Genomic DNA, 17,881 nt, shown 5'->3' with positions numbered 1-17,881 from the left:
CACAGTCACACGGTAAACATTAGAATGAGGAAATAAAATCTCAATAAAAAAATCTGTCAATGATCGATTTCGTGAACTTGACCCACCCCATCAATGATTAATTTAATACTAAATACAGTTAAACAGCAAATTAGTAAGATTTTTACCAGCCTTCCCCTTCCTTCGTACCTGTCTACGCAAAATTACCTGACTTAGAGGAAAATGAATTTTCTAATGAATTACGTATCACAAGTTCTGCCTTTAACAAATCTCTTTTCATGTGTGCTAACCTACCTTACAAATCTCCAATTATATTCTCTACAGATACTAATACATGAAAACTTTTAGAACCTTTTGTAATAAAATAGATTCCATATACATAAAGAGGAATTAAACTTTGTTCAACATATTTAAAAAGACATGGCTATTTGGTTTGGTGGTTTTTTATTTTTATTAAAAATAAAAAATAATAATGGAAATGTGTTTGATTGAATTTTTATTAAAGATATTTTTTCAAACGAATCAAAAATTAGAAACAATAAAGTCTTATTTTCAGTTGAAATCAGAAACCTCATTTTTGGTAAAATAAAAATAATGTCGATGACAATGAATATAATTTTAAGCAAATCTAAAAATATATTTCTTTTTAAAAATACATTTTTAGTGTTTTTATTTTTTGAAAATAAAAAATAAAAAATCAAATCAAACATATTTTTAGAATTCTAATATTTTAAAAATGAAAATAATTTTCAAAAAATAAAAACAAAAAATAATAAAAAATAAAAATACAAATCAAACACACCCTTACTTATTTATTAAATGTGTTAAATTATATTAATTATTACTATTTTTTATCATATAGGTAAAAAATTACAGTGTTTTTCAATCCATCGGATTAAAAATTAATTTCACTCATGGGTGATTGTGATTGTGAATTATATAAAAAAAATTTACGCACAGAAATGAAATATAAATTCTGATTGAAAGGAGGTAAGTAAAAGGCAAATAAGAGGGGTACCCTAAGTTAGTATTAGCAATAGCAACAACAACAAAAAAAACAGATCTAGTCCACCTCAACAACTCCCTCTCCCTCCCAAACCCTTATTTATACACACTCACACTCTCATTCTTTCCTCACCACTCCACTCTCTTTTTCTACTCTTTCTATCTTTCTTTCTTTCTTCTTCCCCATGGCTTTGTTGGTGGAGAAAACCACGAGCGGCCGCGAGTACAAGGTCAAGGACCTTTCCCAGGCCGACTTCGGCCGCCTGGAGATCGAGCTGGCGGAGGTTGAGATGCCGGGCCTCATGGCCTGCCGGACCGAGTTCGGCCCATCTCAGCCCTTCAAGGGGGCCCGCATCACCGGCTCCCTTCACATGACCATCCAGACCGCTGTCCTCATCGAGACCCTCACCGCTCTCGGCGCCGAGGTTCGCTGGTGCTCCTGCAACATCTTCTCCACTCAGGACCACGCCGCCGCCGCCATCGCCCGTGACAGCGCCGCCGTCTTCGCCTGGAAGGGTGAGACCCTCCAGGAGTACTGGTGGTGCACCGAGCGCGCCCTCGACTGGGGCCCCGGCGGCGGCCCCGACCTCATCGTCGACGACGGAGGCGACGCCACCCTCCTCATCCACGAGGGCGTCAAGGCCGAGGAGCTCTATGAGAAGACCGGGGAACTCCCCGACCCTAACTCCACTGACAACGCCGAGTTCCAGATCGTGCTTACCATCATCAGAGATGGGTTGAAGACCGATCCCACCAGGTACCGCAAGATGAAGGAGCGTCTCGTTGGGGTTTCTGAGGAAACCACCACTGGTGTTAAGAGGCTATATCAGATGCAGGCGAATGGGACTCTACTCTTCCCTGCTATTAATGTCAATGACTCTGTTACCAAGAGCAAGGTAATGTCTCTTCTTCTCCCAGATCTGGTGCTTTTTATATGTTTAAATGTAGGTTTGAGTTCAGATCTGTTGTTCTTGGATGGGTTTTGTGGCGTTGGTGAAATGAGGTTTTGAATCTTTTAACTGTTTGACTAATGTCCTCTAAGTCTGGATCGGTATTGGGTGTTATTTTAGTGTGTTGAAACGTCAGAACGTTAGTAAGTAGCTTACTAACTAGACTTTAGGATAATGATCACATGTTTGATTCCGCAAAATAAGGATTTATTCCAAGTAAACATTTTGATTTGATTTGAAGCTACTTTAGATAACTTTTGAATTTTACTACTAATTTTGATTTAGGGCGCATGTCATTTCAAAATTAATTTTGCAAACATGGATCAAAACCAAGTTTTTCGTGATGAGTTGTTTATGGATTAGGGTCCTGAAAGCAATAAGTGGGTCATTGGGTTTTGTGGATCTAGTGGATTATGAATTGATTTTGCTTTATTGCTCGTGTTATTTTTTATTAACCTTTTGATCTGTGGTTTTGTGTGACAGTTTGACAACTTGTACGGGTGCCGTCACTCTCTCCCTGATGGTCTGATGAGGGCTACTGATGTGATGATTGCTGGAAAGGTGGCTGTTGTGGCTGGATATGGTGATGTTGGCAAGGGTTGTGCTGCTGCATTGAAGCAGGCTGGTGCTCGTGTCATCGTGACTGAGATTGACCCCATTTGTGCCCTTCAGGCTCTCATGGAAGGCCTTCAGGTTCTGACCTTGGAGGATGTTGTTTCTGAGGCTGATATCTTTGTCACCACCACGGGTAACAAGGACATCATCATGGTTGACCACATGAGGAAAATGAAGAACAATGCCATTGTTTGCAACATTGGTCACTTTGACAATGAGATCGACATGCTGGGGCTGGAGAACTACCCCGGCGTGAAGCGCATCACCATCAAGCCCCAAACCGACAGATGGGTCTTCCCCGAGACCAATGTCGGCATCATTGTCTTGGCCGAGGGTCGTTTGATGAACTTGGGATGCGCCACAGGACACCCTAGTTTTGTGATGTCCTGCTCCTTCACCAACCAGGTCATTGCTCAGCTTGAGTTGTGGAAGGAGAAGAGTACCGGCAAGTACGAGAAGAAAGTTTACGTTTTGCCCAAGCACCTTGATGAGAAGGTGGCTGCACTTCACCTTGGCAAACTTGGAGCTAAGCTCACCAAGCTTAGCCAGGCCCAGGCTGATTACATCAGTGTGCCTGTTGAGGGTCCATACAAGCCTGCTCACTACAGGTACTAAGTAATTGAGATTATCAACGGAAAGTGAGGGAAAGACAAAATCGGTTTTATGAATCGGATTGATTGTTTAATTTTCCTTTTTTTGAATTTTTGTTGTTAGACTTTTCAGATTTGAGGTAGAAGAAGTTTAGCTTTTTTTATTTTTAATTTCCGTAGAATTTCTGTTCGAGTGGGTGGGACGGGTAAGGAGGAAGACATCCTGTTGGTTTCTGTGATATGAAACCAATTTGGGTTGAATAAGGCATGTTTTGTTTGGGGAATGTGTGTGCATTTTGGTTTTGCTTTATTTAATACTAAATTATGTGTTTCTGTCCACCTTTTCAATATATCAAAAGAAAATAAGAGAAAATGAAAAAATTCCTACATGTATCCAGTTTCATAACACATGTAACGTGTATTATTTGGTGCTTCTGCAATATTTTTTAAAAAGGCTATCAGGGTAATTAAGGAATTTTATTATGTAAACTTTTTTTTTTTTATTTTATGGAAGTTCAGTTGAATTCTTCTCTTTTTTGTTTGAAAAAATAATGATAGCACCGGATTTGCATCGTTTATTACGAGCTCCAATTTTTTAAAAAGGTTATCAATCCCATTACTATACAAGTCCCCTAATTGGTGGGTTGCGGGTGGTAGGTGTGTTAAAATAAACGTGTTCGACAAATCCTAAAAGTCTAAAACTACGATCTCAGTTCTCCACTGCCGAAGGAGTGGCCTCACATAAATTATCTTTGTGTAGTATTAATAAATAGTGAATTTAAGCGAAAGTGATGTTTTTATGGCATTATTTTAGGTCAAGACAGAACATGAAATGTGGAGTATCTGGCATTTGGCTCGCTCTAATTATTGTTTGAGATAGTGTTTTTCATGGAATCTTCATTCAGTTGGATTCACATGATGCCTCTATTTAAGGAAATATAACGCATGACACTCAATCAATATGGAGAAGCACTAAGCAAGTTGTTTGTATCATCGTATCATATCATATCCTATGAGAGCGTAAACAACCAATAGAATATAGATGATGTAATACAAAATTTATATTTTAGTTTAGGCATTAAATTTGACCGTTTGTTCAATATCATTTCACGGACAAGAGTTTCAAATACTAGCTCATCTCGTGCTAGGTTTGGTTGGATTATAATAATTTCAAATACTTGATTCATTTTATTTTATTTTATAATATTTTTTCTAAATCTTAAACTCAAGTATTTTAGGGATTTAACATTCAATAAGCAAAAATTACTTTAAGATTCAATTAATCTTTAGGCAAGCACCAAATATAAGGTGTAATTTTTTCCCATGTTTATTATTTTTCGTTCACAACATTCGAACTTGGAACTCTATATAAGAAAATCAATTTTTTTACAACTAGTAAGAGACATTAATTTAAAGAAATTTATCGCGTAAGTGATTTTTTTCTTAACCTGAATCAATTTTAGAATAACATTTTTTTACTACAATAGGAAGAAAGAGTAGAACTTATTCGGGTAATATAACATCACCAAGTACCTACATCAAAACTATATGAAAGAGCTAGCTTGTGATAAGGAAAAGATTATTAGAAGATCTTGAAAGATGATCAGTACATAAATTTATCGCTATTTACTCGTGTGACTTGAGTTTCATAAAGAAGTTACAAATTTATTTAGCCTTTGAAGACAAGTTTAAATACGTTACACTTTTATAATCACCCTGGAATCTGAAGGCTAAATCATCACTTACATCATTAGAGAGGAATAATAGCATGGGTAAAAACAGAGGAAACAGGGTTGATTTTTAGCACCCTCTTCCAGGGAATTTATTACCTCGTAAAGAAAAGAGAAAATTTGAAAATACAAATTGTTTCAGGATGCTGAAAAGTCACAAAGGTTTAGACTCTGGGCTTTTTAGAGGTTTGCGGCCCATAAAGGTGAATGCTTTCAAATTGGGCTTCTCAATAATAGGAGACTTAATATTATTTTCAGAATCAAGTTTTACAAAAGTAATGTAAGTATACAATTAAATACAAATACTCGATTATTTTATAAATACATTGCTTATAGAATAACATTAAAAATTTAATAGTAAGTTAGTGACTATTGTTTAACAAAAATAATATTTTCAAAATTAAACTAAAAAATAATTAATAATAATATTAAAGTTCACACTAAAATGTAATACCCCATTTTTCGTAAAATAAATAAAAAAATTTTATTTAAAAAAATAGAGTTTAGGAAAAAAATAATGATGTTTTTGCAATTAAATAAATAACGATAAAATATTTTTATTAATTAAAATAATAAATTTTAAAATAAATACAATGAATATATGTTTTAGAAAATAAAGAGATGTTTTAATGGGTTATTAATTTATTTTTATTTAAAAGGAGTTAAATATAGTTCTTTTTTATAAAATAATAAAATAAAAAAAAAATAGAATAAATAATAGGTTTAGAGTACCCTAATTAACTATAAATAAAGACATATTAGATCAGGTTTTTACGATTACGATACATACATCTCTATGTTCTTCTTTCCTCCCAAATTCTCCTTTCTTCTTCTTTCAAAACCTTCTCTTTTTTGTATACATCCAAACCCCAATAAAATTATGATTCCGGATTCATTAACCGTTGGATCATCCTCAAATTTGGACATCACCTTCAAAACTTATTTTCACACATTCTTATCGTTGGGTTTTGCAAAATAATGTATGTAGAAAGAGAAATTCTCTCACACGGAGATAGTGAAATTAAATCTCAAATCCTTTCTCCTTCTCTATAGTGCTTGAAAATATGCGACAAGTATCGTGATGAGATCCACTGTGAGAACCTGACGAGTTTAATCACTTTGAGACGTGACGAGTTTAATCACTTTGAGACGTGACGAGTTAAAATTATTTTAAGAACAATCGAGGAGTCGTGTGTTTTGTATAATTCATAGATAAAGTCTGCGTGTTAAAATATTTTTTGGGTTAAACTTGAATCAGGAGGGAGAGGCTTTGACAGACTCTTCAAAGTCTAGGCCTTGGGGTGAATATACCTGATTTGAATGTTCCTTTAAGCTTATGTCGATCTCACATGGTTGGAGTATTCTTGTAAAACAACCTACTTACTAGTGTGTAGTTTGTTTTGTCATGTACTCTTAGGTGCTCGACGAGGTTTTTCATTGACATAGTGTCACATTGCATATATGATTGAGTCTTAGTGTATCTGTTGCATAACGCCTATGTAATGATCATTGTGACTTGTTACGTGATGATGGATAATGAATTGTGTGTGAGAGATATTGTGTTGTACTTGAGATGTGTTGTTTTGAACACGTGATTAATGTGATTTTGTGACTAAATCCTAGGGACAAGTGATGTTACGCAATGAGTGGTAAAATGATGTGAATTGTGTTAAGTTGAATTTGTTATACTCATATTATATTATATGTGTGTGTGTTTTCGTTTATCTCTACCTATTTAGGAATGTGATAACTCACTCTCTATGTGTTGTTTGTGTTTGAATCCTGTGATGATCTTAAACCTTGTGTTCATGAGAGTAAGTTGAATTTGTTATACTCATATTATATTATATGTGTGTGTTTTCGTTTATCTCTACCTATTTAGGAATGTGATAACTCACTCTCTATCTGTTGTTTGTGTTTGAATCCTGTGATGATCTTAAATCTTGTGTTCATGAGAGTAGATGATTTGGACGTCATTGTTTATAGCAAAAAATATTTTCATACCTTTAATTAATAAGTTTTTAATTAGGTGATTAACACGAATGTGAACTTTTTACCCATATAAACTCCTTTATATTTATTAAATAAAATCTATTTTATGTAATTTTGCATTTTCATATATTTTATTATATAAATATGCATTTCAGGATAGAGGGTGTAAAAAAAATATTAAAATTACATATTGTACTAAAGAATACAAGTTAGTTCTTAAGTATCTTAGTTTTAAGATTTGTCAATTGAATTTTACGCATTATTTGAATTAAAATATATAGTAATATAGTATTTATTTAAAAATATGTATAAGTAAATTAATTTAAAAAAAAAGTGTGATGGGATTTTCAGATCTTGACGGAGATGGAATTGGATTTTTTTTATTATCATTTCCTCTATTAAACATTTAAACCTGACTCCAAACTAATCCCTAAACCGCCTTTTTACCGTCCCTACTTAAATATCATCATGTTTTATCTGTCATCTTAGGCCCAAAAGCTTTCATTCCTAAAGCCTCACATAGACCCCTTTGCTTTGCCTGCCGAAGCAGTGAAACATTTGATAGATAGTAGCCACAGTGTAGAAAATAGTTTATCACCTCATTATCTGTCAGAGGAGCACTGGCTTATAGATAGTAGCAATAGATTTGTATCAATTAATATAAGTTTTGAAATATCACAAATTTTACTTAAGGGTTTATATAATATGAACAAAAAAAGATTATATGCCTGTCATTCAACTACTTAAAATGCTGTGTCACAGAAAGGGGAATATATGTTTCTTGTAGGGAATGTACCAAAGGTAACTCTTATAATAGAAAAGAGTGCTGATTTATATATATATATATATATATATATATATTAAAAATCTAAATTCAGATGGGAAAAGTGAATTAGTTAATGCAGATGTGATCACATTTTCCAATATAAATGATAGAATAAAAATCTTCATTTAATTAAATAAAAATGACAAAAAAATGAGTAAAGAGATGAAAATAACTTATTTCCCCTCTCTTTATTTGATTGTTTCTTTGCAGGGGATTATATTTTAACAACTATGATTTATCTTCTTTTTGGTGGTTGTTGAAAAAGAATGAGGTGGGGTGGGTAGGTAAATTGGGTCCTCTTTCCAACTAACACTATAAAAGATGAGGGCCACAAGTGCTCTTGAGTATGGAGTGTGGATCCCCTAGGGGCACCAATGCATAAATGCTCACTTGGATAGTTGTTGTTGTTGAAAGTGGCCTACCATTACCTATAGGCTATAGCATAGCATGCTTGGATATATCCAGTGTTCATTAAACATCAACATTGCTATCACAGGCCATTTTGTCAAGCTTCACAAATCTCCAGCCAAGCATAGCTCAGTTTTTTGAGTTTGACATTGGCATTTGGCACATGGCTAGCGGCTATTGACTAACTTTGTAATGTGAAGGCTTTGCCAAGAGAAACATAACTGAAACCATGTGGTTTAAGTAGTGCTAGTCATCTCTTGTTAATTATTATATCTGATCTGTTGCTAATTTAATTATTTTTCCCGTGCTTATCTTCCATTAGTGCAATGCAGCACACAACGAAACATTTTAGCATATGCCAACCTGGGTTGTTGTCGCACGTGCTTCATTGTTCATTTGTTCAGCACATTTCACTATCATTTTATGATATTATTCCTAATCAAATTCCCCCTCTCCACGCACATTATTACTATAATACCATAGTACCACAGGAAATATCTTCATGCAAATACAACTCTATCTTTTGATTGCTATGGAGGTTAAGAACACATTATATGCTATACGTTAGTCCCATGACCATGAAGATTTCATAATTTTTTTTGTGAATAGAGGAAGAGAAGTTGCTCCTTAACTAGTATTTTACCATAGCTTTCAGCTATGAGAATACTTTGCTTTTGGCAAAAAAAAAGAAAAAGACTTAGATCTTATGCAAACTATCCAAATCCCCCACACTAAGCCGATCCTAGTGAATTTGACGAGATCCCATAATCTTATTAAGAGAATAACCAAACATAAGGAAGAGAGAATTCATAAAAAGTGAATAATTCCTAGAACTTGCTGAAAATGGCTCCCACTTTTGAACTTTGACATGAGAAACTATTATTTCTGACAGACTTTTACTGACATAAAATGGAAACTACGTTCCTCTTTTCATAAGATCATTGGAGAATGTGTTACTAGCATTTTTTTTTCTATGGAAACCATGTGTTTAAAAACTAAGATGAGATTTCTTTTAAACTCAGTTTGCATTTTGTATTTTTCTTCTTTTTATTTCCTATTTTCTCCATACCAGATGTGAAGAAATCGGCTTCTTTTCCCTGAAATCTCGATATAGCCACGAAGGTGCAGAAGGGGATTGGACTTGATGTGAGGAGCCTCGTTTTAAATAAAATTTTGACCCATTACATATTAAAAAGATACGAATGCTCAGGTTGATTGCTCAGTATGAATAATTTCCTGTGGAACCAGACTGAAATCAAAAGTGAAAGCCAACAAAATATAATCAATTTTGTTCCAATGCCTCAAGTAGTTGAATACAACAACAAAGCCTTATCCTATTAGGTGAGATTGGCAAGATAGATCACACAATGTTAACTGACTTAGTTAAAGACTAAAGTTTCAGTAATATTATTTGCTATGAAATCCACTTCCTCCAACTTCTTGGAGCCTTCTTTAGTACATATACAAACCACCTTAGTCCATTTTGCGTAATTTTTCCCCTCAATCAATGCTACACCAATCTTATGCAATTATTTTATATCTTATCCTTTATGGCCACATATTTACCTTAACATATAGAATATAGCAGTAGGACAAAATTCTTGCAGAAAATATAAGAATCAGAAAATAAACATAGCTTTTGGGAAAATATACCTCAGAAAATTAAAGATTTTTTCATAGTTAAATTTTGCAACTTGAAAAGAAGCTTGGGAGAACCACACCATAAAAACTAACCACTATGGGGAGAGTCAAGACTTTATAAACCCCACAATAGATTCCATCTTTCCAATGTGGGACTGAAGTCCCACACCTTGCAATTGATAACTAAACTCTACAATAAATAGATTTTGTAACAGACAAGCCTCAACATCGCAAAGAATAAGTCAAGTTGCAGTGGTATGTTCTCAAGAACAAAAGCTAGATATTTTCATTATCAAGCTAGTCATACCATATGTTACAAGGAAAGTACTAAATAAAAAGCATTTGAAAAGTATAAAAACAATGACCATAATAACTACACAGGAAAGCTCATAAATGAAACAAACAGGATTAGATGGAAAAGGAAATTAAGAATAATAACATACATGATACAGCCACTTGGGACACTTTCCTAGCTTCCTTCATCCATTCAATTGACCATAACTGTATCAAGTTTTGATGCCTTGAACACCTCTTGCACATCCAGTAATGACCTCACAGCCCCTATTATAAGGATTTGCTGGTCTTGCATGACAATTGTAGTAAGAAGCTCCTGCTCTATCACATGGAACCATGTCCCTCTTGAGTGTCTCATAGCTAATGTACTTTATGTGCTGCACACCTTCCAGAACTCTCCTATTGCTCTCTGAGTCCATTTCTGGCTCTGCCAAACACTCTCCAATGCTTTTGGTGCAAACCCTTTTGGTCATCACAGCAGTTTCACTCAAATTGAGGTCCACAACTAATAGGCCATTGCAGATTGGGAGAAGGGTGTGAAGCAGAAGAACAAGTGCCAAACGTGGGAAAGCCATGACAATGAATCTGGGTTGGGACATTGTTCTGTGTTGTTTTCAGTTTGTTGTTAAGGTTGTGAAAGTGAATGTGAGACTGGGAGAGGCTTAGTGGGTGGATAGTCATAAATTGGACACTGTGTACAACTATCTCTCCAGTGTTCGTGCAAAAGGTAGAATAAAAAAAATGAAAAATGTTTTTAAAAGTGAATAAATAAAACAATATTTATCTTTAAATTTAAATATGTTAAGACTACTATATATAGGAGTATTTCAAATTAAATAAATAACAAGGAATTTATTTCTCAATCCCCTTTTAAAAGTTTCTATTGCACAAAGTTTACAACTAGACAACCAGTTAATTATGTTAAAGGTATCATGCGATGAAATAAATATACAAGTGGACAAGTAGGGTGGATTTATATTCTTTTTGACACATGCTTTAATACATTTATTATTATTAAGAAATTTTTATGCAAGTTTCGTTAGATGACTTGAGTTTATATGTTATTTAGTAAAATTACCATGAAAAGACAAACGTGATAGGAAATGAGAAGTTAAAAACTAAATTGAAACAAAAAAAAAATTACAGGATGAAATCAAAACCAATAATAATGTATATATGAAGCGTAAATATTAATTTTTCCTCAAGTATATATGTATAAAGCGTGTACATTGAATTTGTTTCTAAAGTAGACAAATAATAATGTGCTCACTTTTGATTTAATTTAAAACAACATGTGTTTTCAACATAAAAAATTCTAATATAAATCACTAATCACTAAGTTATAAGATTGATTTGATGAAAAAAAAAGAGAAAGAAGGTTGGTTTAATTTTCTTTTTAATAAAAAATTAACAATTAACATTGATAGAAAAAAAAAATCTTCAAATACAAATTCACTGAAAGATTCTTGCATCGATAGAAAAATAAAAATGAATCTGATCATTAAAACGAGTTTGATGATGATTGAATGCATTGTTAAATATGATGATACATATGCTTAAAGTAATGAAAGTAATGATGAAAAGTAATGCCACTGCTAATTTTGCCATTATTTTTTATTTTTCTGCTAAAGATAAGGCTACTAATCTCGTCGTACATATTAATTTGACAAACATGAAATTATCAATCATTCATGTATTATATTGTATTAATCACGTTAGTCTTTGATCTTACACATTCTTCACTTTAGTCTCCAATTTTGTGAAAATCATTCATTTCAGATATGTTCCACTACCATTTTATACAGAACAAGATTAAAGTGAATATCATTTTATAAAATCTATAACTAAAAATGAAAATTTTGTAAAATTAGAGACTAAACTGACTGACACTTACAATTTCAAAAACTAAAAGTAGGGTTACTCAGAAATAGGCACATTTCTAGTTTCGAGTGCATTTGGTAATTTCTAAAATTCAAATAAGTAGGTAAAATGGAATAAGTTTTAAAATCACGAGTGAATCATGTGACCCACGGTGAAATTTTAGCTAGGGGAGAATTGGCTTCTTAAAATATTCAACCAGCAAAAGTTATGAAACTAATATGATTTGAAGACAACATATGATTCCTGCAAGCGAAGATAAACCGTTGTAATTCGTGCGGTGTATGTAGCGAGAGAAAATATCGTTGTCAATGTGCGTTCTGAACAAATGTTTTCATGATGTGTTAGATGGAATTCCATCATGTAATGGAAAGTAAAGCTGATCTATTCAGCAAATACTTACTGCACAGCTCTCTACGCAAACATGAAGAAAAACTCCATAATCAAGACTTTTTAAGTTTATAGTAATACGTTTGAAAGCCAAACAGAACTTGAATATTTACAACACTGTCAACCAGTTAATTAACATTGTATCCATCAGTCCCCCAAAGCTGGTAAGGATTTCGGATTTTTCCCAAGATAAATTAGGTAGTAAGCCAGAATAGTTTCAGGCCCTTGCGACACAATTTGGTGCCAACTGTCAACTGTGAAGTTTCAGATCATATTGTATATTAGTCATGAAAAATTCATATAAAAATAGTTTAACTGTTCTCTAAGACAGCATGCCCAACTCAAAGTGTGAGTTGATCCATGTTCTTAATGTTTCTAGAGATTCCATGAGCTGACCGCCCTTCGTCTTGTTCATCATGCGGGTTTGCTCGGTAGTTGGACATTGCCTCTTCATTGTCAGAACAGCCTGGCCTTTCGGTAAGAAACTGTTCCCAGAAAACATCATTCACCCTGTCTGGAGGAGCTGGGTTAACTTGGTTGTTACTTGGATCCTCCTGTGATGAAGCTAAATTGGTAGCCTCAGCAGCTACATTTAGGTTTGAGGAAACACCACTATCAGATTCTTTACCATTGGCAAAAAATCTTGATTCCGCCAATTTTCCAATTTCTTGACAGTCAATTTGGGGTGATCTGGCTGAGTATGAATTTCTGTTGACTTGCAATGGACAAGATGCCAGAGTTAAGTTTAGTTGGCAGGATAAACTATCACCTTCTTCACTACTTGGCTCCAAAGAGATCAGTTTTGAGCTCTCAGCAGTTGTTGTTTTTCGCGATAAACATGAATCCATCTTAAAAGTAAAAGAAGCCCCAGTATCTGCAAGCTCTAATGTTTCAGGTGCAAATGTAAGAGCTGTTCTTGTCTGCACTCCTTTTGGTTCTACTTCAGACAGCTTTTTCTGTGGGCTTTCCCCATCTTCATTTGAACTCTGTGTGCTACGTGATACCAAGTTCATATCAGAAACAGCTGGTGACAACTCCAGTCTAAGTTTATTCGAGAAATCTTGATGGAAAACATTTCCAAATTCCATTCTAAAATTGCTATGACTGTCCACCAAGCTACTTTCGGCAACTGGTTGCACATGATCAACCTGAGGCAATCGCCTTTTCTTATATGCAGATAAATCCATGGACTCGATTTTGCGTGAAAGATGTTCAACAAAAGTAGGATTCTGAAGAGCCTTCTCAAAGAAGTTCAGCAATTGTTTCTGCCTCTGCTCAATACCATCTAATCGCTGCAGAAAATCTTCTAGCTTAGGCTTTGCTGTTGACTGATGTTGTTTGAAGTTATAAATATTGGATTCAAGAGAAGTTTTCTCACGGGAAAGTTTGTCTATTTCTTCCTCAAATGCTGCCCTTTCTGGATCTACAAGTGAACCTGGAGGATGACTATGACTGTGGATAGGTTTCCTGCGATATATATTCTTAAGAAGATGCTTCTGATCTTTCAGAAACTCATCATTAGCAAATTCCCATCGCTCTGGATGTATTTTTCGAAATCCCTGATAATAGAGCAATATCAATAGACCAAAACAAATAAAACCAATATTTGGTTTTATTAAATGCTCAAAAATATGTATTAAGAAAAAGAAAAAAAATGCTCACAAATAATAATTTATTTTTCAAGCAACAAGATCTAGAATTTTCTTTGAATAATTTACCATTAAATCCTTACAGGTATATACTCTTTACAAGAAAGAAACCCTCTGGAAAGCAAAAGTAGGCAGTGTTTGAGTTGTGGGAAAGTAATATTAAAGAACTGAAATTATGATCAGGGTTTATAGTAAATGGAAAAATTTTGAGGACTAAAGTTCCAAGGCAACCCATGGATTAAAAAAAACCCAGTAACACAAAAGTACTATTAGCCTCACACATATAGGGATCTAGGAAATAAGAAGCAATTCTAGCAAGAGAAAGCATCAAACTTTCTAGAGTTTGATTGCACTCAAAGTTGAAATTCATTACTGTCTAAAATAGTACAGAGCTATAGAATATGCATGGGTCTCTTAAAATGCAACCTGAATGGGCCTACATGGTAATCATAGCCAACAACACTCCCAAAGACAGAAAATTAAAGCCCAAATATCCTTTTGTGACTCAATATCCACAAAAGAAACTAAGGCATTAGCATTCAACTGCAAGCACAAAAATAGCACCTATCAAGAAACAAGTAATCAGTACCTCTCTGGTGGCATGAGCTTTGATGACGATCTTGGTTTATAGCAAGGATTGGGGAGCTCAAATAAGGTACATGAGGGAAGTATTGGGTGATTTAAAAGAAAATGAATTAGTTACAAATAAAAATAAATGTCAATTTGGGAGAAAATTTGTTAAGTATCTTGGGCATATTATCTCAAGGAAAAGGGTTCCTAGTTGGCTACAAACAAAAATGATCAAGAGTGTTAGAATGGCCTATATCAAGAATTCTAAAGGGGGTTCAAGGGCTCTTGGGTTTCACAATAAATTACCAAATTTCATTTAAGGATAATGGCAAGATGGCCAAACCTTTAACTGATTTGACCAAGAAATACGGTTTTCATGAAGTTGAAAGATGTGATAATAATAGCCCCAGTATTAAGGTGACAGGATTTTTCAAAGGAATTTGTGATTGAGTGAAGGAAATAGGTATGGCTTTAGTTATCTAACATTGGCAGCCTTTTGGGGAGTCATTTTTTGGTCTATTAAAACCAAAGAAGTCTAAAAGAATTGTTACAGTAGTGAGTAACAACCCCAGATCAGCAGCGTTGTTGGTTGGTCAAAATGTTAAGGTACCAGTTTGAGATGAGATACAAACTGGTTATGAGAATACAAAAATACAACGGTTACACAGTAACCATGTCTACTGGAGCTCGTTTCCTTTCCTTTGCTAGTAATTATGTCTTTACTTTCAAATTCAGTTCATTTTAATATCAGATCAGCACAAAAAGAACATTATAACACTTATTTCAGCCAAGAACTTAAGGAAAATGTATTATAAAATCGAGCATTTTTATCAATTGATCAAATAAAGAGCCAGGGAATATGTGCTTTGGACTGAAAATTAAGAACTGTTAGTGCAAAATATCAAGTGCATAAACACTCAACAGTTCAATAGCACAGCCCAAGAAGAGTATTAAGTATTATTAGGCATCTATTTTTTTGTTAAGACCTACTAATAGACATACATGAATTAATATGCACCTCCATCAGCCATCTTTTTTCTGGATAAAGAAAAACATTTATGGTGGAGGAAGAAAGTTTAAAGGTAAAGTAAGAAATCCTATTCATGAAAACAACCGAAAATGCTCTAGCATGAAATTTTCATCAAGTTTGGTAATTTTATCATACAATATTCTCCAGTGCTCCTATAATTCCCAATGGTTTCCAAAACACAACATTAAAAGGTAACACTCTGCGAAATGACAATATAAGAAAACTGCCAAATTGTCATGCTAATGACACCTGAAACTTAGGTGGTATTAAATTCACTTTGGAGAACCAAGGTAAAAGCATATATATGTTTTTAGAAACCGCTTTATACTTTTTACTATTAGACGTTGACTGGTATTAAACTTACAAGAAGAATCCAAAAAAGACAGAAAGAGAAATTATTGAGATCTAATGATCTATATTGACGTTTGTTATAGATACCAATCACTATTTATAAGATAGGTCAAGTATTAATGTACAACAACCCTCGCTAGCAGCCTACTAAGATTGCTAACATTGTAAGACTCATAATACACTAAGAATCTTAATATTCTAATTCTGATAATTATTCAACATGCATCCCTTGTCAATAATAGAATAGCAGAAACCAGGATTAAGAACTTTTGAACACATTTGGTGATTTGGTAATTCATAAGTTCGTGATATATATCAGGGAGTTGCAGAAGATCGATAAGCCTTCTTTGATGCAGGCTAAGTCCTATATACTACCAGATTCTTATTACCTTCTGCTGAGTGCCTAAATTTTCTGGCACTTTACTTGAGCAAGGAATACCCCAAGGCACAGCATAAGATTTTTCTGATCGCCTTCCTCAATAACTTCTGAGTTCTATATCCCAATTCACACTCCAAAAAAAAAAGAAACCTATCTTTCAACCTTGTCAATCTCTTTAACTGTAAGTAACATATATCTTCAGATAGACTCTATGAGATCCATTGAAGGTCTCTCTATCTCACTATACATTCTCTCCATCTCACATCATCATCATTCATCATACACATGAAACATTTCAATTCAGCTCAGTACTAATATCCAACAACAACAATTATAAAAAATTAGTCAAATCCGGCGATCATTTCAAGACATGCAAACAACTAAATGAAAGACAGAAATCAGAAGAACGAATTAGAATCGAATAAAAACGAAGGAAGCGCATGAATCCGAAGCGAAACAAAGGAATCGAAGAAACTTACGTAGGTATTGAGCTGACGGATGAAGCTGGAGAAGTTGCTGTGCTTGAAATAGGTCGGGAGAAGGAGGCGAGCGAACTCGGGAGGGTTCCACACGACGAAGCTGTTGTTGGTAGAGCTCCACGAAACGATGTCGTTGGTGGAGGCATCGTCCACCATGTCGTAGGTCTTCAGAAGGAACGGCGCCGGACCTCCGGCACCGGCGGATTGTGGCGCACCGTCCATTTCGGAGTGGATCTTTCTAGAACCTCTGAGAGAGAGAGAAAGAGAGATAATGAGTAAAAGCTAGGCTAAAGGAAGAAAACCTGGAATTTGCAACTACGCTAACGCTATGCAGTTTAGAGAGAGAAAGCGAGAAAGAGTGGTTTTGTTTGACTTCAACGCCGTCTCTACCGTAGCTTGCTGCAGGTTGTTGGGGATTGCTACCCACCTTGGAATATTGGAAAATCTATTTTTGTTTTTCTTTTTAATTTCTTCTCTTTCTCTTTTTTCTCATGCATTACTATCAGATAGAGTGTTCCAAACTGATCAATCCATTTTTTTTTATTGAATGATTCAATACAAATAGACTTATTCAAAGATTTGATATGTAATAATTTGGTACAATAGAAATATAGATACACATACAAAATAACGTTTATGTTTTCGCTAGTAATATATAACGACTTTAAATGTTTAGAGTTAACCAATTGTTTTGGATGTATGTTTTAAGATTTTTTTAGAATTAGGTTTAATTTAGTAACCCTTAGATAATATACTATATTGAATAAGTTGCTAGTAACTGTTAATGGATGTTTGAATGTATAAGTATATTTGTTGAGCCAATCATTTGCAAGTCGTGATTTTAAGTTTTTAACCTAGACATATATAAAAGTTAAGAACTAATATCTTAAGATATTGAAAACACCAGTATTTAATTATTTTACTTTAGAAACTTAGGATGCACCATTTGTAAATCATATACTACCCATAAAAGATATAATAATTATTTAAAGTTTTATAAGTCTTAAAAAATTATTATTAATATAGTATTTAATATATTTTTCACACCATAAAAAGGAAAAAAATACGTTTTAGTTTTAGTATAACTAACAAATGGTATGTTTTTACTAACAAATTATTTTCAAG

At 34.0% G+C, this 17,881-nt stretch overlaps 3 protein-coding genes across 4 annotated transcripts; 1 reads left to right on the top strand and 2 right to left on the bottom strand.

The window, feature by feature from the left end:
• Nucleotides 1-1,099: 1,099 nt before the first annotated feature.
• Nucleotides 1,100-3,532, top strand: LOC114412877 (adenosylhomocysteinase-like). Its single transcript, XM_028376973.1, has 2 exons — nt 1,100-1,880; nt 2,418-3,532. Exons 1-2 carry the CDS (start codon nt 1,170-1,172, stop codon nt 3,162-3,164), a joined length of 1,458 nt encoding a protein of 485 aa, XP_028232774.1. The 5' UTR covers nt 1,100-1,169; the 3' UTR covers nt 3,165-3,532.
• Nucleotides 3,533-9,992: 6,460 nt separating this feature from the next.
• Nucleotides 9,993-10,731, bottom strand: LOC114412876 (protein RALF-like 24). The gene has a single exon (XM_028376972.1). The coding sequence runs from the start codon at nt 10,627-10,629 to the stop codon at nt 10,243-10,245; it is 387 nt and encodes a 128-aa protein (XP_028232773.1). The 5' UTR covers nt 10,630-10,731; the 3' UTR covers nt 9,993-10,242.
• A 1,602-nt stretch (nt 10,732-12,333) lies between these two features.
• Nucleotides 12,334-17,285, bottom strand: LOC114412875 (heat stress transcription factor A-5-like). Of its 2 annotated transcripts, none has more exons than XM_028376970.1 (3): nt 17,147-17,285; nt 16,757-17,003; nt 12,334-13,857 (listed from the first exon to the last, which is right to left on the bottom strand). In XM_028376970.1, exons 2-3 carry the CDS (start codon nt 16,976-16,978, stop codon nt 12,640-12,642), a joined length of 1,440 nt encoding a protein of 479 aa, XP_028232771.1. In that variant the 5' UTR covers nt 16,979-17,003; nt 17,147-17,285; the 3' UTR covers nt 12,334-12,639. The 2 variants fall into 2 exon arrangements, with proteins under 2 accessions (XP_028232771.1, XP_028232772.1); XM_028376971.1 differs by having other exon boundaries at nt 17,130-17,148.
• Between the last annotated feature and the right edge of the window lie 596 nt (nt 17,286-17,881).

Source organism: Glycine soja, chromosome 5 (assembly GCF_004193775.1).
Source record: "Glycine soja cultivar W05 chromosome 5, ASM419377v2, whole genome shotgun sequence".
Classification (NCBI taxonomy): domain Eukaryota; kingdom Viridiplantae; phylum Streptophyta; class Magnoliopsida; order Fabales; family Fabaceae; genus Glycine; species Glycine soja.
This window is presented reverse-complemented; position numbering and strand designations above follow the sequence as displayed.

Coding starts and splice junctions, on each gene's coding strand:
- LOC114412877 (XM_028376973.1), top strand. CDS start 1,170: ATGGCTTTGTTGGTGGAGAAAACCACGAGCGGCCGCGAGTACAAGGTC. Junction 1,881..2,417: donor ACTCTGTTACCAAGAGCAAG/GTAATGTCTCTT, acceptor TTTGTGTGACAG/TTTGACAACTTGTACGGGTG.
- LOC114412875 (XM_028376970.1), bottom strand. CDS start 16,978: ATGGACGGTGCGCCACAATCCGCCGGTGCCGGAGGTCCGGCGCCGTTC. Junction 13,858..16,756: donor TCCGTCAGCTCAATACCTAC/GTAAGTTTCTTC, acceptor CTCTATTATCAG/GGATTTCGAAAAATACATCC.
- LOC114412876 (XM_028376972.1), bottom strand. CDS start 10,629: ATGTCCCAACCCAGATTCATTGTCATGGCTTTCCCACGTTTGGCACTT.